The following is a 17,807-nucleotide window of genomic DNA, read 5'->3' on the forward strand; positions in this document are numbered from 1 at the left end:
AAAAACCTATTCAGATCTAGTTTTCAAAGTAAATTCTGGTGCTCAGTTTTCTACATTCTTAAGGTATACGTGTTGCAGCTAGCTTTGTTTCGTATAATATAGAGGTTACGCAGAAAGAAAAGAAAAACAAAGCAGTCACCATAAGCCTTGAAATTCACTATTATTATTGTTATGTAGTATTGCCTGTGATTACCAGTAGAAATTTACATTGAGATACCCACTGTACCATCCACCCACTGACCCCCCAAATGTACACGTCTTTGATAATTATTTCCATATTAAATAAATATAAGAACATTTGATGAAACAGGCTAAAGACTTACCAAGCCCAACTTCTTGTTTCCTACATTTACAAGTTAGATTCCTGTAGGAAACTCTGTAAGAGACCATCTTTCCACAATGAGTAGTGCTGTATTGTCCCTGACACACCAAATTGCATTTACAACAGTATCATATATGTTTTGTTTTAAAGTAGATTTAAGACCCTTTACATTTTTTTTTAAAGTTGAGAGATAATTTTAAAAATCTACAATGTTTTACATTTTTAGAACCAAAGAAAGAATCAATTACATCAGTGTTTCTCAACCATGACAGTTTGAAGATATGTGGACTTCACCTTCCAGAATTCCCTAGCCAGCTATGTTATGCTATGTTGGCTGGGGAATTCTGGCAATTGAAGTCCACACAATTTCAAATGGCTAAGGTTGAGAAACACAGTTACATGGAGAGGGAGATCAACAACTCCACTTATAGTGGAAAGTATAATATTAAATCAGTCATACATGGATGAAATAAAGTGTCTTCGCACTGTTCTTTATAGCTTTTGTAGCTTTGTAGCTTTCTCTTTATCTTTTTGGTGTGAGATCTCTGAAAATCTGCTTTTCTTACACATGTTTACCAAATAAAGAATTGGTGTTTCAAATACTTCAGAAACATAGTGAATGTTTAATATGCAGAAATGGTTAGCATTGTGACACATGCCTGAATCTACAGACAGAATTTTATTAGCACCTTTATCAGGCCCTGATTTTAAAGGTTGCACATCATAATGGAAATAACGACTCACACATAGCAGCCACAACAGATTCTTGAGTCACTGGAGAACAGGTTGAGATTCAACTCATTCTAAGACACTTTTACTTACTTAATCTTTATTACTTTTGGATTAAGAGATGACTAAAATATACATTTCAAATATACTAGAAGTTTTTTAAAAATTGAAAAGCTTGTCAAATCAAAATGTTCAAATGCAGTCTGCATAACTTTTCTAAATGAAATTATACAAATAATTCAGAATTTTGCTCCAAAGGATCAGAAGACAGTACTATCAAAACCAAAAGATTCCAAATTTTTATTTTAATCTGTAGGATTTCTACAAATATTTCATACTATGGAATGTAATCCTCCGCATGTTTACTCAAAATGCAATTATCAGAGAATTAGGATAAAAACACACATGCTTTCTAACAAAAGCGAAGACTATTTTATTTCTTAACTGGGTAGCACTTGATCTCCATCCAATTCCAACTGCAATGTTTCCTTACCTTGCCAAAGCTTCCTTTTCCAATTGCTCGAAGAATCTGGAAGTGATCAAAGTTCACTATAAAAAAAACAAAAAAACAAAACAAAATCTGTCATTTCTTCTTACTCCTCTGTCAATGTATGTTATAGAAGAATGGCAATGACATAGGAAACAGCTACTAGAATAAGTTATTTTTTAAACAATTGTTTCACGCTCATTTAACTAGCTATATTTGGACTTTCTTTCTCGTGTAATCTATTATTGCATAAAAAGGTTGTGGGTTTCCTGATTTAATCCTGTCATCCATTCTTTGAAGACGTATGTACACTGGAGGAAAAAGGAGAAACGATTACTGTAGATGCTCATACTACCCACAGATTTAAAACTATATGATCAGAGACCTTGAATACATACAATAGGCCTGTGATAGTGAACCTATGGCACGCTTGCCACAGCTGACATGCAGTGCCCTCTCTGTGGGAACGCAAACCGCCGCCCCAGTTCAGCTCCATTTTGCATGCGCCTCCCACCAGCCAGCTGGTCACCGGGTCTCTGCTGTGCATGCGGTGGGGCGCATGCGGGGGGCCAGGGTGCATGCAGGGGGCCAAGGTGCATGCGGGGGGCCAGGGTGCATGCGGAGGACTGCACACGCATTGCATTTGGGGGTTTGGGCACTCGGTCTGGAAAAGGTTAGCCATCACTGCAATAGGCTGTCTCTTTCCCTTCTCCCTTTACATACATGGAAGGGTATCACAAATCTTTCAATATTTGCTGATTAAGATGCTTTAATATCTGCCCATGATCAAAAGTATTCCTTTTCAGATATGAGTCTCATGCAGAATCTTATTTAGCAAGATTTAGTGATATAAAAATGATTGAATTATAAGAAGTTCACTAATTAAACTATTTCCAGCCTAAAACCAAGATATCCTAAAAGTAGTGTAGAGACTCGTGTTCTGTTTAACTACCTTCCTATGAACTGCCTAACTGGTAGGTCTGTTCACAAAGGAATTTAGAGAGAATCATCTTTATACAATTGTCTTCTGAATCTTTGTCAGTCTGGAAATGAATCAGTACAGTTTGCATCTTCTTGGAAGAAGGCAAACAAAAACAAGATAAAATAAGGGAAAGAAATCGTGGGATAAAAATAGAAAGGGTTACAAAAACCCATTCATTAGCTTTTACCGTGACAATTGCTCCAAATTTAAAGGTCATTGTAACCAGAAATCATTAAGGGCCCTACAGTCCAAATGATATGTAAGACTGGGGCACCCTACAATTAAAAGCAGGTGTCTTCCTATCATGAAAATAGGAAGGCTGGCATCTCTGAAATATAATGGACAATCCCCAAAAACCACAAGGCAACAGGAGATGGTTCAGTGAGGGCTTTCTGAACTAAGCCACAAAAATCCACATTGTGCACTGGATGGTAGCAAAGAATTAATGTCTGTAGCCCTTATCTTCCATATCTGGTGGTTTTCACAGAAAAAAACCCCTATCATCCATATCTGTTTTTTGTTTGCAAAGAGGCAGCAGAAGTTTTTTTTTTTTTTTAAATGCAATCTATATAATTATTATTACTGCTAGGAGGAAATCAACATTTTGAAAACAGGCAACTGGCATCTGTTCTTTTGATTTATGGCTCCATTTGAACTTTTGCTCCTAGCTAATACCAGAGCTATAATGGAAAATAAAGGAGGAAGGGAAATGAGTTTATATATCACTTTAATTATATTTAAAGTGGCCTGGATATGCAGACAAAGCAACTTAAAAAATGATTACTATTAGGATAATGGCCACAATCTTTAAAAAGTAATCATAACATGAGATGCTATATTATTAATTTATCTAGCTAAATAAAAATCTATACCAACAATATATAAATATTTTTCCTTCCAGAATCCTGGAAATGTTATGGAAACTAATAAAATAAAATAATCTCATTTCAACTAAATCCTGATTTAAATGACAGATATCTTACATCTGGATTAAATTTTAGTCAAGATTTTCTGTATACATTGATCATATTTGAGACATTTTATATGCAATTTGATCATCATAGTACATGGTGAATGTACTATGATGGACCATTGTTTATTTCAGTCATAGTACACTGTACAGGTCAAAGACAATCCAGAATCAGTATTTTATGTCAATGTCCAGAATCTGGACATTAAGGTCCACTTCAAATTTCTGGTTTTTATCTATAAGGCATTATCTATGATTTATCTTTCATAGCTTGGTACTATTGGGATCTCCCACTTGAGATGTTAAGGAGTGAAGGCCTAGAAACAGGCCTTCTTGTTGTAATATATTTTCTCTAGAGTGGCTTGACCTCATAGAATCCAATAGGTCCAACCCTATTAATAGTTCAGAATGAAGACAGTCCTTTTCTACAGAACCTTCAGAACAGAGAGTGCAAATAAATGGAGGCAACTATTTGATATACACCTTAATCATTTACAAACATTACTGCACTACCCACTTGGATAAGATTAAGATCAATAAATATAAGCCTGTATCAGGAACAAAATATAAAATGGCCTCCCAAAGCATTGATAGTCAGTGACTGACCACCTATTGAAATGTTATCATTTTGATAACCATGATGTCTGGGAATTCTGGGAGCTGAAGTCCACATATCTTAAAGTTGCTAAGGTTGAAAACACTGAAATAAAGGTGCACATCCAGCGGAAAGTGCTCCAAATTAGAGGAGAGGAACAATGCAGAAAAGGCTTGATATGGCTATTATTTGATGGTCTTGTTATATATCTGAAGGCTTTATGAGATGTAACCATTGAAAATTGTTATATGGATTAGTATGCATATAAATATGCGGTACTTGTTGTAGCTTTTTGGCCAATTCCTGGTTTATTCGCTTCCATTTTTAGCCATTACCACCTCATGGATTTGAGAAGGGGGGCTTTAGAGAAACCACCCACAGATTAACTAAGAAACCACAAGCAATTCATCTGTCTTTGTTCAGACCACGTACTAAGTCATAGTAGCAATCATTAAGACAACCCTGAACAATGCTTTAGAATGGTGATCTGGTGCTGTAGAACAAGCCATGGCTTACCTACTGACTCCTATTCACACAATTGCTAAGACAAAAGCAAATAGGAAAAACAAATAGCACAACTCAAATTACCCACAAACAATACCGTGTTTTCCCAATATTGTCTTATACTTTTTGAACCCCCAAATAAGCGCTTGGCCTTATTTTCAGGGTGGTCTTATTATTTTGGGGGGTGTGGAGCAAGATGGAGCTCCCCGTGCTGTCTTTCCTGATTTCTAGCTCTGCGTTTAAATACTTTCAGGGGGAAGCTTATTTTAGGGCATGCGCTCAAAAGTCTGATTGGGCTTATTGTCAGAGGATGTCTTATTTTTGAGGAAACAAGGTAGTTTGAAGTGTAAGCATTCAGAATTCTAGCTGACCATTTATTCAAGAATCTTCTATTTCATTTCTCTCTTCCTCATCTTGTTTGGGTTTTTTTCTCATCTTTTTTCCAGGTGTATATGTGTGTGCATACCTTCATTCATTCTTGGAACTTCTGCCATGTTAGAAGGATGGGGATTTTCCCCCCTATATAAAGATTCACACAATTAGTTCTCTATTAGTAGAGAATGAAGTTATTACTTTGACAATGGACATGTGATGATGCCTATATATCATTTTAGGGGAAAGTACAAGGTAGATATAAGCTCAAATTGAATAAGGATCAGTAAGGATGGTTGCACACTATGAAGATAAATATATGCATAAAGGAACATAATAGAGCTACCAATTGAGGACAATAAATCTTAAACTAAATCTCAAGTTAACAAGAAGGCTTGGAAACACATAGGAAAATCACTGCACTTTCAAGAGAAGTGGAGGGGGGGAGGAATAGAAAATTGGAAATAGATCATTGAGAAGAGACTACATAGATTTTTAACCAGAACATTAGAACAATGAATGATGCCAGTCTGAAGAACAGCCTAGAAAGTTCATTTGCTTCTATGTAAACCATTCACCATCTAGCAGCTTCTAAACATATTAAACATAGATCTCAGAATTTTCCGCCAGCATGACCTTCAGCAGCATCCATGAGGACTCAAAAAAAAAAAAATCAAGAAAGTGGCTACTACCACATGATCAAAGCTCAATAGGATCAACATTGATCATCTTGGGGACCCTTGCTTTAAAGCAACCTTTCCCAATCTGGTGAGTTCAGAAATTACTGTACTATAGCAAGTCCCCTGGTTAAGAACACTCCAGTTTAAGGACATAGTTAACTACGGAGCCTACTGTAGCAAAATTCGAGTTAAATACAAAAGTTCAAGTTCTTTAAACAATACTAATACAAAATTATACAGTAACAGTGTTTTGACTTACATAGAAATTCAACTTAAGGAAAGTCCTTGGGAACAGAATTTATTAAACCAAGGACTCCCTGTATGCTGAATTGATCCCCCTCTCATTCTATTATTTATAAAAATAATAATACATTTCTACAAAAGATTTGACTCTTCCAAAAGCAAAGTTGCTGAGAACCACACACATTTCTCTCACTCACTCACTCCCTTCTATCCCCCTCCTTTCTAATGACAAAAATGTTGTCTTTCAATAATAACTATTTTATTGTTGGGTATGATTTGCAACAGTCAAGATATGTATAAGTATGTATAAGGCTAGAATTTCATGGCACACAGTCTTAACAAAATGACAGCTGTTGCCTATTCAAAATGAACCATTTTCACCCACTGAAGTGTCTTCAGTATGACATCATTTTGACAGCAGCAATCCATTAAAACACAAAAAGGCATTCAACTTGACAATAATTTGCCTGAAAAAAAGTATTCTGAAAAATACAAATGAAATGGAATGCAGCTGGGTTGCATAATTACATAAACAGACCAGAAACTTGAAATAATGGGGTAATATATCCAATGGTGATCATCTCTGAATGCAAATAACATCACCCAACAGAATGGATTCCTGTCTTTCTCCATCACTGACACTTCCCTATTATTTGTTCCAATAGCACATGGGGAGCAGATCTATAGAACTGTGAGAGGATATTTTAAGCCAGTATTTCTTATGGCCCAAGGACTTTCTCAGTAATAAGACAGACAACATCAAAATTTTGACAAAATAAAATTTGCCAGCCTATATTGGTTAACAATACAATATTAAAATCCCATCAATCTTAATTTTTAATATACTAAATATTGATAATTATATCCCATACAAACAAACATTCTCTTAGGGTTCTTCCACAACTTTTAAAAGTGACAAGGGGGAAAGAAACAAGTTTAAAAACTAATGTTTTATACTATTCTATGATGTACTGTACTTTGTACTTCTTTGTTATTTACTTCTTTCTATTATTTGAATAGTTTGTGATCTCTTACAGAGAAAAAATGAAATATCCTCAGTGGCTGCTTTTTGGGGTGATAGGCTGGAATTTTAAGGATATCATGGAAAATGCTCATTAACAGAACTTAGCATTTCACAAAAAGGATGCCATGGGGGAAAACTCTCTCATAGGAGACCCACTGCTTTTTTGTGTGTACAGGTAGTCCTCGACTTACGACCACAATCGAGCCCCAAATTTACACTGTTAAGTAAGATACTTGTTAAGCGAGTTTTGCCCCACTTCACAACCTTTCTTGTGAATCACTGCAGTTGTTAAATTAGTAACATGATTGTTAAGTGAATCTGGCTCCCTCATTTACTTTGCTTGTCAAAGGTCTCTAAAGGTGGTCAGATGACCCGGGAACACGGCAACCGTCATAAATATGAGTCAGTTGCCAAGCATCTGAATTTTGATTACGTGACCGTGGGGATCCTGCAACAGTCAGAAGTGCGAAAAATGATCATAAGCCCCTTTTGCAGTAGCGTTGTAACTTTGAACGGTCACTAAATGAACCGTTGTTAAGTTGAGAATTACCTGTATATGTGTCCTTTTGGAAGGAGGTGAACATACTTCAAACCAAAAGCAGCACTTAGTTTTGCTTTCTGAAAACAATTTTAGAAATACATGGCGCTGAAAAAAGAGCCTTGATTTCCAACATGCTGCCTTATTTTATTTTATTTTTAATTAAAGGGACAGGGTAATTTTTAAAAAGGCAGTTGAGAAAGAGAACTAAGCTTGGCTTTGGCACCACCCGCTGCTATCGTGCATTTCCAACCTAGTTGCTCAATTGCAGTGAGTTAGTTTATCCATATTTACATTCACCGCATCAACAAAAGCATTCAACTATGCAGGCTTTCTGTTCACCAGCCTTTGGCCCTATCATGCTTGCTTCCCATTTCTCAGAATATCCTGACTCGGGACTTTTGATTTTCGTTTTATTTAAGGCAATCCAGCTGGAAAGGATTTGTGACATCACCATGAGAACAAATGGCTTTGATTGCTCCTGTTCATGTATTTTTGTGTAGTGTACAATAATTAAATTAAGGAAAGAGAGATTTCTTGCTATACTGATTAAACTGATGAGGATTTCCCCAGAAGATAGCAGAATTTGCTTATTCATAGTAAACATGAACAGAAAATGTACTGAAAGCTCTGAAATATAGCCACAGAGAAAAAATAAAACGAACCAAACAACTACTTTGCAGTCTTGACATGTCGCACATATTTTCAGACGAGTGGCAATTTCATATCTCAGTGCTTTTTAGAATCCTGGATGGATAGCATCTAGACCCAGTAATTTGTTTGTCTCTAATATACCAGTAAGATCTAAAAATCCGTATCTTATTTTAACTTCTGGGACTCAGGTCCTTAAAATACCTCTTGTCCTTAGTTTCCTCCAGTAGTCCTTGTCATTTAACAACTGAGCTAGCTATTTATGTTTAAGATTTATTTTTAAAATTGCTTTGTTGAATGTTATTACTCTACATGCTAAAATCCATCTCGTTTTACGTATCCCCCTGCATTTGTATATTTGCATCTTTAATATTATTTTTAACACAGGATAGCTGAAAACGGGGGGGGGGATCATATATTTAAATTTGGCTCATATCATTTCACAACTGGACAATCTTGTAATATGTTTTATCGGGCTCCAAAAACATTCCTTCTTGCTAGTTATAATGGTTTTTTTCATGATTTGTACATTAGCATATGCTTTTATATTTTAAGGGATTTCATAAAAATGCTGATGAGTAAATGGTTTCTCCTTCTAACCAAAACAGCTTTCAGACAATTGCCTTTTGTGTGATTTGCAATACAACTGCTTTCTTTTACCCATAGAAAAATAAAAATTTCAGTAACTCAAAGGACTGTATATTTCCAGAGGCCAAACGCTTTCAGTGATGCTACCTTATTTAGCCTGATTCCATAGCTAATGAAATGCCCTGATATAAAATGATATTTGCTGATATAAAATGACTGTATTTCTTTTTTGGTTGTTTTCTGTCAAACCAGGTGCCTTTGCATTTCTGTAGTGGTGAGAAACAGATTTTCTCTGGGGTTTAATAACTTTGTTTGTTTGTTTGTTTTCAAAGCTGGAGAATCCTTTCCTTTGCAGCTAAAGGCTAAGTAATCCCTGACCATGATTACATCTCTAACAAATCCATTCTGCCTGCAAACCCCATTTTGAGACCAAATATGAGCTGCAAAGCTAATTTTTATACTGTTTTCATCTTCATCTCTCACTTTTTGTAGCATTCACTTTGATGCAAAATTCTAAAGTACTCAGAAACTTACAGACATCTTGGCTGTTCCTAATATTTTTCTGTCCTGATGACTCAATTTTGCTAGATTTTTTTCTTTTTCCATGCAACAAGGTAGAATGTGAAGAGTTACAAACAACGGAATCAATGGTGGGTTGCTACTGGTTCTCCCCGGTTCTTGCTAACTGGTAGTGGAAATTTTGAGTAGTTCGGAGAACCGGTAAATAGCACCTCTGCCTGGCCCCACCCCCAATCTATTCGCTGCCTCCCGAGTCCCAGCTGATCGGCTAGAAGGAAAAAAACTGTTTAAACTCTTGCCGTGGTGTTTCAAAGGGCCGCCCTACAGCTGATCAGCGGTAAAAGACAGTGTGGTGGTAGACCAGTGAGCTCCAAAAACAAATGGGTAGACCGGAACGCTCCAAAAACAAATGGGTAGACCGGAACGCTCCAAAAACAAATGGGTAGACCAGTATGGCTCTGCAAGCAGTTAAAAGCCTGGTAGATCAGTACCTCTGCTAAATCCTAAAGAATTGTCACATGACCATCAAACCACGCCCACAAAATAAGCCACACCCACAGAACCTGTAGTAAAAAAATTTAGAACCCATCCCTGAACGGAATGTATCAGAAAGATATTAAGGGAGAGTTAAAGTTAGGAATTCAGCAGGCCACAAGGTTTGTATAGCAAAGGGATGTGAAATATTCATGTCTAGAAGTAAAGAGCTGCCAACAGAAAAGTTTAATAACAATTCTAACATATTTCTGCCTGTCTTGGTTTTGCAGTTTCCAATCTTTGGGTCATTCAGCTACCAATATTATTAGATGGTGAACAGAAATCAAATGTTCCAATGAGAATTAGTATGGTACCAATTAATGCTAAAATTTATATAATTCTCGGTGAACTTATGGTGCAGCGTAGGCACCACAGGACTTTTGTACTTTGTATTACATGTATGTTAAATGCACAGTAACATTACAATGTTGGTGGCTGCTTACTAAAATGAAAAATGATGCATTCACATATATCTTGGTAAAGGGTCACCAATACATCTCTAATCAGTAAAATGCCTGATTTATCCATGGGTAATATGCATTGAACACATCTACTGAAATGATCTTACAGATCATTAGTTAGAGCAATCTAAGTGGCTGAATTGGTCCTTTCCTTTTGCAGTAAAATCAGGGATTTTAGCCTGTCTATGCTGCCCTATACAGATAGTTCTCAACTTTTCGATCGTAGTTGGGATCAAAATTTTGGTCGCTTAGCAATAAAGTCTGTAAGCACGTTGTTACATGAATGGATCCAATTTCACAATCATTTTTTACTTCAGTTGTTAAGTGAATCATGTGGTCATTAACCAAATCACACAGTTGTTAAGTGAATCTGGCTTCCCCAATTGAATGTGCTTTCTGGAAGTCATCTGGGAAGGTCACAAATCATAATCTCATGGCCATTAGATATTGCAACTGTCATAAATGCAAGCCAGCTGACAAGCACTAAATTGCAATCATGTTATGTGGGGGTACCAAGATGTTTGTAGGTTGAGGTCTACCTATAGACCAATATAGGCTTTTACTTATCCCAACTGTACATTTTCCTTACTTTGGGAATATTGAACTAGTTTTTAAAGACTAAGACTTTTCAGCTTTCTACATATTTAGCATGAATCATCTGTTTTGTATCACGGGCATAAGGATGTTAATGAATTAAAACTCCCACTGTCCATTAATGTTACAGTGACTAGGGTTGTTGGAAAGAAGTTCAATAGCATTTTAAGAGCCATATGTCCCCAGATATATCTTACTTTATTATTTATTAAACAAACTTAGACCTCCAAAGGGGACTTTGGTTGGTGTGCACCACAATAAATAAAATAGCTAAAAATCTAAAAGCCAAAATAATAAATAACATAAAAACAAACACAGGTAAAGGAAGGATAAAAATACTCCCGTCAGCAAAATGGCACCATCGAGACAGATCTCCAGTTACCTGGGAGCCCCAGGCCTGGTAACATAACAACATTTTGAGTGCCTTATGAAAAAATCAAAAGGGATTGGGACAATCTAATTTCTGGGGGAACCACAACAGAGAAGCATATTTTGTGGGACCCACCAGATTTGAGTCCTAACTAATGGTACCCACAATATGCCTTCTCTGTGAGATCTAATGCGATAGGCTGATGTAACCAGGGAGAGTCAGTTCCTCAGATATCCAGATCCATGGCTTTTAAAGGTTAAAAGCAGCCCTTCAAGTTGACCCAGAAGGAAACTGGCAACCAATGAAGCCCATGGAGCAGAGGTATTGGCTTAGGAAGCATATAACTCAGAGGTGGGTTTCAGCAGGTTCTGACCAGTTCTGAAAAACTGGTAGTGGAAATTTTGTATAGTTCAGAAAACTGGTAGTAAAAATTCTGACTGGCCCCGCCCCCATCTATTCTCTGCCTCCCAAGTCCCAGCTGATCGGGAGGAAATGGGGATTTTGCAGTAACCTTCCCCTGGATTGGAGTGGGAATGGCGATTTTACAGTATTCTTCCCCTGGAATGGGGTGGGAATGAGATTTTACAGTATCTTTCCCCTGCCACGCCCACCAAGCCACACCACACCCACCAAGCCACGCCCACAGAACCGGTAGTAAAAAAAATTGAAACCCACCACTGATATAACGGCCTGCACTTCTGCATTCTGTACTACTGAAGCTTTGGGGAACGCTTCAAGGGAAGCACTATGTTGTATATTACAGTAGTCCAATCTGAAGGTGACTAGGCCATGAATGACTGTAAGATGATCCTGCCAATCCAGGAACCGGTACAGCTGGTTCACAAGATAAAGTTGTGCAAAGGTTCCCCGTGATATGACTGCCACCAGCACTTTGAGCAGGAGTTGAGAGTCTACAAGGGTCTCCAGATTTCCCAATGGGTCTCTCTGGAGTATTACAACCCCATCCAGCATCCAAAATGGCATGGTCCTAGAATCAATGGGCTCCTAAAACCAAAGCCAATCTGTCTTGCTAGGTTTCAACTGAAGCCTGTTCCCCCACCAAACCGTCCCAGCCTCCAGACGCTAGGATAAAACATTCAAAGCACTGTTTAATTCTTCTGTGATAGAGCTATATAACTGGGTAACATTAGCATACTGAAATCTTAAAAATAAGAATTAGTTCATATGGAGTGTTACTGCCTAGTCAAACTGGAGTGTCACTTTCAGAGATAGTAGACTGATGACTATGATAATACATTAGATGTATCCCCTGCCTGAAATGCAACAAGGTAGTTTACTTACAGGAGAATAAGATGGAATAGAGACAGGAAGCTGGATCAAGGTAATGCCCTGAAAATTCCACAAAATATAATGATGACCCCTGATGTAAATGGTTTTGTAAACTAGATTAGGTAATTTGATAATTTATACTATAATTTTTATTTGACAGTAACGAGCATCCTGGCTGAGGAGAAGCTAAGGACAAATACATGGCATAGTTCCATTAGAAGCCCATGTATTCATAGTTTCCATAAAAGCTGCATAAATCATAAAGAAGAGCTGAGCTTTCCAACAACTGTAAAGACAAAAATCCTATCTTCATGAATGGCTCTCTTACAGAATGATTGTGTAATAACTGCTCTATTTCATTTGAAAAATACATATATAATTCTCAAAAATTAAATAGATCTTGCATTCATATACAGTATAAAACAGAATTATACTAATTCTTACTTAAATTGTATCATGATTTTTTTCTTCAAACTCTGAAGTTTTCAGGTTTCTCCTCCATCCCAATCTTCTGTACATGCAGTGCTCTATTTTAGTAACTTCGCTAAATTAATAGTCCATCAAATGGCACTGTTTTATTGCTTATTCCCTACTAGAGGCTAAATTGTGAATATATTGCACTTACAATTATAAAACTTTAATACCTAACCACATTAACCACAGAAGATGATTCTGGCGTGCTTTACCTTTTCTTAACCCCATGCTAAATTTAGATATCTGCTATTTAATTCAGTTCATTAGTATGAATCAGGCTGTATGACTGGAAAGTCAGTGAAGTATTAATTCTAAAGTTTCCTTTACCAGTAAGTGTTTTGCATCACTTTTATCGAAACTATTAAGTTGAATGGAGAAACTAAACTGCAATGCAATTAAATGTTAAGTGTGCCATTTTTAGGAACTATTGTAAGAGATTTAAAAGACTAAAGTTTACATTTATACTAATATATATACATATGGTTACACAGAACATGGTTAATAGACAAATGTATAAATAAGCATATGGATTTTATATTTGATTCTATTAAAAAGGAATTAATTATGAAAACAAGCCTTTTTTATTTGTCAATGGAGGCAAAACAAGTTAGAGAACTATTTTATACTATATAAACATTATTTTCTCTTTGACTATAGAGAATTCTTGGTAGATTCTGCATTAAATGAATATTTGATTATGAATCATAGTAACATGACTCAGGGCTTCTCAAAATTATCCCTAAATAGACCTTAAACTACACCTTAAATGGCTGGCCTGCCATGGTAATTTTCCTAGAAATGTAATTATGTTAACATCTTCACAGAGATTACTAAATATCACTCTGAATAATCTTATAATATAGTAGTAAAAAAAAATAAGTGAGATCAACTCCAGCTCTTATACTTTTCAAGCATGATAGGGCTTATAGAAGAAGTTGTATAGCCTCTAAGAGGAAACAGCTTACTTTCAATCCTTAAACAAGGATCTTTGAGACTCCCCCCCCCACTTCTTTTCTATTGAAAATAATTTTTGATTTCAAATAATCTATCAGTTTACCTTGAAGAGAACTGGTAAACCGCATTTGAACAGTCTTATTTCATGTGTATATGTGTCATGTACAAGAGGCTTGTTTAATAAAAGGATGTGTTTTCCTTTAAATTAATAGAAAAGGCAGGGTCCAGACCAAATTCAATATGATATAACCTGTGGAATAATAATTCAGGCAGAATGTCCTCTGAAGTCAAAGGTACCAATTAAACATAGTTATTTTCTTCTCCTGCTTGATGACTGTTTTCTCTTTGCAAGCTAGTCTGCCAGCACAAAGATAAAGATCATAGCAATATTATCAATTCGCAATTAATTAGGAATGTTTAGAAATAATTTCTAGTCTAAAATCTCATGTGTGCAAAGGACAGATATGCATTTTTCCTTCATGCACACATAAATGTATATAACATGTGCAGATGGGAGTATATATAATCCATATGCATGTCAAAACAATTTGGTATACTTGAAATATTTCTTTAGAAGATGGCTGAATGTGGATCTTTCCATTAAATCTTTACTTAAGGGTAGAAACCAGGATGAGCAAATAGATTAATAATTCCTGTAAGCAGTTATATGTTTTAAATCTACAGCGGAAACATAACGTTTTTTTCCATTCCATCTAGGACAAATCTAAATCTCAAAAGCAAGGACGCTTTTAAAAAAAGGAATAAATTATGCCACTTGGAAAAAGCTTTGAGTAGTTTTCTCAGGTATTTACCCATTTTCAGAGGCTTACTAGTCAAAAGAAACTTTTTGGGAAGAGAAAGAAAAATTTCTCAAGAAGTTTACATATGAAAAGGTTGATCTATCACAATTAAATCTACCAATCTAAATCAGAATTTCTCAATCCCAAGAACATTAAGCTGTGTAGACTTCAATTTTCGGCTGGCAAAGCCCACTGGAGACAGATCTTCTCCCTGCTCCACCAGTCCCAAGAGGCTTGGGCTTTCTCCATGCTCCGCCATGCCATGAAAGCCTCAGTTGGCTAGGCACACCCAAACATGAGCCTCTTCCCTGCCCTGTCACACCCAAAAGGCTGCAGCCAACTAGGCCCACTGGTGAAGAGAAACCTGCTACAGACCAGAAGGTCTTGGCTGGCTAGCAGGCTAGGCCCACCAGTACACAGGTCTCCTTCCAACTGCACCATTCATAAGAGTCCTGAGCCTTCACCCTGCCCCATTTGGCCAGAGTCCACTTATTTTTCCATTTCCCTGCAGCTGCTGACAAGGCTAGAAAGGGAATCTTTCTTAAGGCTGGTCTAGAGCAGGAACTTTCTGCTGGCCAGCTCTGGGCTGGAAAGACCTTAGCCTTAAGGAAGATTGCCTTGATTAGCTTGCTATACACTGAAATTTCTGTTCTTGTTCCTGGCCAGCCTTCAGAACTGCTGCCCCTCCAGTCTTGAGAAAGATTGCCTTTGCTAGCTTTCTTGATGGGACTTGCATTGACTGGGAACTTCTGTCAGTACTGCTGGGAAAAGGAAAGGAAAGTCAACCCAGGCATGGTGGGCAGGAAGAAGGAGAGAGGAGGGAGGGAGGGAAAGAAGGAAGGAAGGAAGGAAGGAAATTTGTCACTATTTCTTTAGAAACATAAACATTTCCTTAGTAAATATTTGAGGGAGGGAGGGAGGGAAGGAGCATTCAAGTGTTTTCAAAACAAATTGCCTTATGTATGTGTGTTATAAGTTTGGATGAAACATGCAATAAATTTCAAAGGCCAAGACGGTTGCATCTTGCTGACCTTGACTGAACTGTTGTTGTTAGTTGCGAAGTCATGTCCAACCCATCGCGACCCCAAGGACAATGTTCCTCCAGGCCTTCCTGTCGTCTGCCATTCTCTGGAGTCCATTTAAGCATTCCAATGGCATGCCATCGGAAAATTGAAAGGCTATAGGTTAGATATCTCAGAAGAAGACAATGACAAATTGCTCTGAAAAGCTTCGCAGATATGTTCATGTACTTAAGCTTGACTTGGAAGGAATCTTTATCTCTTTTTTAATAATTAAATTGGAGTATGTTACAATATCATTTATCAAAACTGCCTTTTCTGAAACAATTAGCCCATAATAATCTGCTTCAGGTAATCTCTAACATCAAAATATAGCACATTTAATACAGAAATGTGACTATTCAAATTTTTCCCCTAGATAGTTATATAAACAGATAAATGTTGAAGAACAATTCTGCATCTCGTAACCAGTACAATGCCTCAAATATAATTTACTGTAAAATATTCCATGCCCAGAGGCTTATTAATTTAAAATGGATACATTTAATTTTAGAAACGGAGGAAATCTTGCCTAGTTTCAATTATTGCCTTCTATATTTCTGGTAGATAAAAAAATAAATCTTTGTCACTGAAGGCTGAATAAAACTGAAAACCTTTGCAATTTTCTCCCAGTCATTCTTTGATGAAAAATATTAGGACAAAAATATAACATTATTTAAAGAATGGCACAAACCAATCATACTGATAAAAGCTAATTTTTTTTTAAAAAAGGGTTCTCATTATATTGGTAAGTATTTCCACTTTCTTCCTACGTTAATCAAGAACAATTTTATAAGCCTGATATTAAGACTGCATTGAAGCAGCTTGATGTTGTTTCTTCATTGGTTGATTAAATTTGTATGCCTGCAAATAATTCTAACACCTGGTGACTTATATCACAACAAAATACAACAAAACCATCCCACTGTGGTGGTGGTGGGGAGAAACCTCTGTGCAACATAAAGTTAAAAAAATCAGAAAAGGTTCTGACTTACTGACTTCTGAAAGGCCATTATTAAGAGGGTCAGTCTAACTTCAGAAAAAGACTTTCTCAGTTGAAAATACTCAGTGGTGGGATTCAAAATTTTTAACTACCGGTTCTGTGGGTGTGGCTTGGTGGGCGTGGCATGGCTTGGTGGGCGTGGCATGGCTTGGTGGACGTGGCAGGGAAGGATACTGTAAAAATCTCCATTCCCTCCCCACTCCAGGAGAAGGTTACTGCAAAATCTCCTTGCCTCCTGATTAGCTGGGACGTGGGAGGCAGAGAATATATATGGGTGGGGCCAGTTAGAATTTTTACTACCAGTTCTCCGAACTACTCAAAATTTCCACTACCGGTTCTCCAGAACTGGTCAGAACCTGCTGAAACCCAACTCTGAAAATACTGCTTTCTACCCCAACTCTTATCATCTCAGGAAATGGTGTATAACAGCAGCAACTTTAGGTGCTTTACCTGTGATTTGATTACAAGTTTTGTATTCATCTTGTATCTCATGTTCTTGGATTTATCCATCATTTTCACTGATTAGGATTTTGACCTTTATTTTATTTTAATATATTAGTTTTAGTTGTGCTTTGTAGTAAAAAAAAAAAATCAGAACGCAATAAGTATGCCTGATCTATAATGGAAAAGTCAGTTTTGTAAAAAAGCTGGGATGAAGTTTCCATTGTTAAAGCATGGGTTTTCTTAAGAAGCTTTCATAACAGCAGGGGAGCCCAGCCATAGATGAAAGTTAGACAACCACCTATGGAGACTAAACAGGGAAGGGAGCTGTTTAAATTCTGCCAATACCTGTAAGGGGGGAAAAAAGTCAAGGCTGCTTTGTTGAGAAAGTATATACTGTGTAGATAAAAACGTAGCTTGGCAGTTCCTTATTTGGGTGATTATCTCCTAAATTCCAGGGAACAACACCAACAACTCTGTGACCTCTACAGACTGTGAGGGTCATAGATGAAGAAGAAGAAAGAAACAAACAAACAGATAGGCATAGTAAATGAAAATAAATACACAGTATCTTGGTCAGCGCTTTTGATTACCATCCAATTGTTCAAAACCTTTAAGACAAAA

At 36.8% G+C, this 17,807-nt stretch overlaps 1 protein-coding gene across 2 annotated transcripts in view; it reads right to left on the reverse strand.

Annotated features, from left to right (window-relative positions):
- STK32C (serine/threonine kinase 32C) overlaps positions 1-17,807 on the reverse strand; it is a 193,116-nt gene that overhangs the window by 78,934 nt on the left and 96,375 nt on the right. Inside the window, exon 2 of one of the 2 annotated variants that reach the window (XM_034436523.3) lies at positions 1,545-1,600. The exons of the other annotated variant lie outside the window; for it this stretch is intronic. Within the exon in view, the coding sequence (XP_034292414.2) occupies positions 1,545-1,600 (56 nt within the window). The remainder of the gene's footprint in view (positions 1-1,544; positions 1,601-17,807) is intronic. 2 annotated transcript variants of the gene reach the window in all.

The sequence above is a fragment of the Pantherophis guttatus genome, chromosome 6 (assembly GCF_059756535.1).
Source record: "Pantherophis guttatus breed Tessera chromosome 6, ASM5975653v1, whole genome shotgun sequence".
In the NCBI taxonomy this organism is placed as follows: domain Eukaryota; kingdom Metazoa; phylum Chordata; class Lepidosauria; order Squamata; family Colubridae; genus Pantherophis; species Pantherophis guttatus.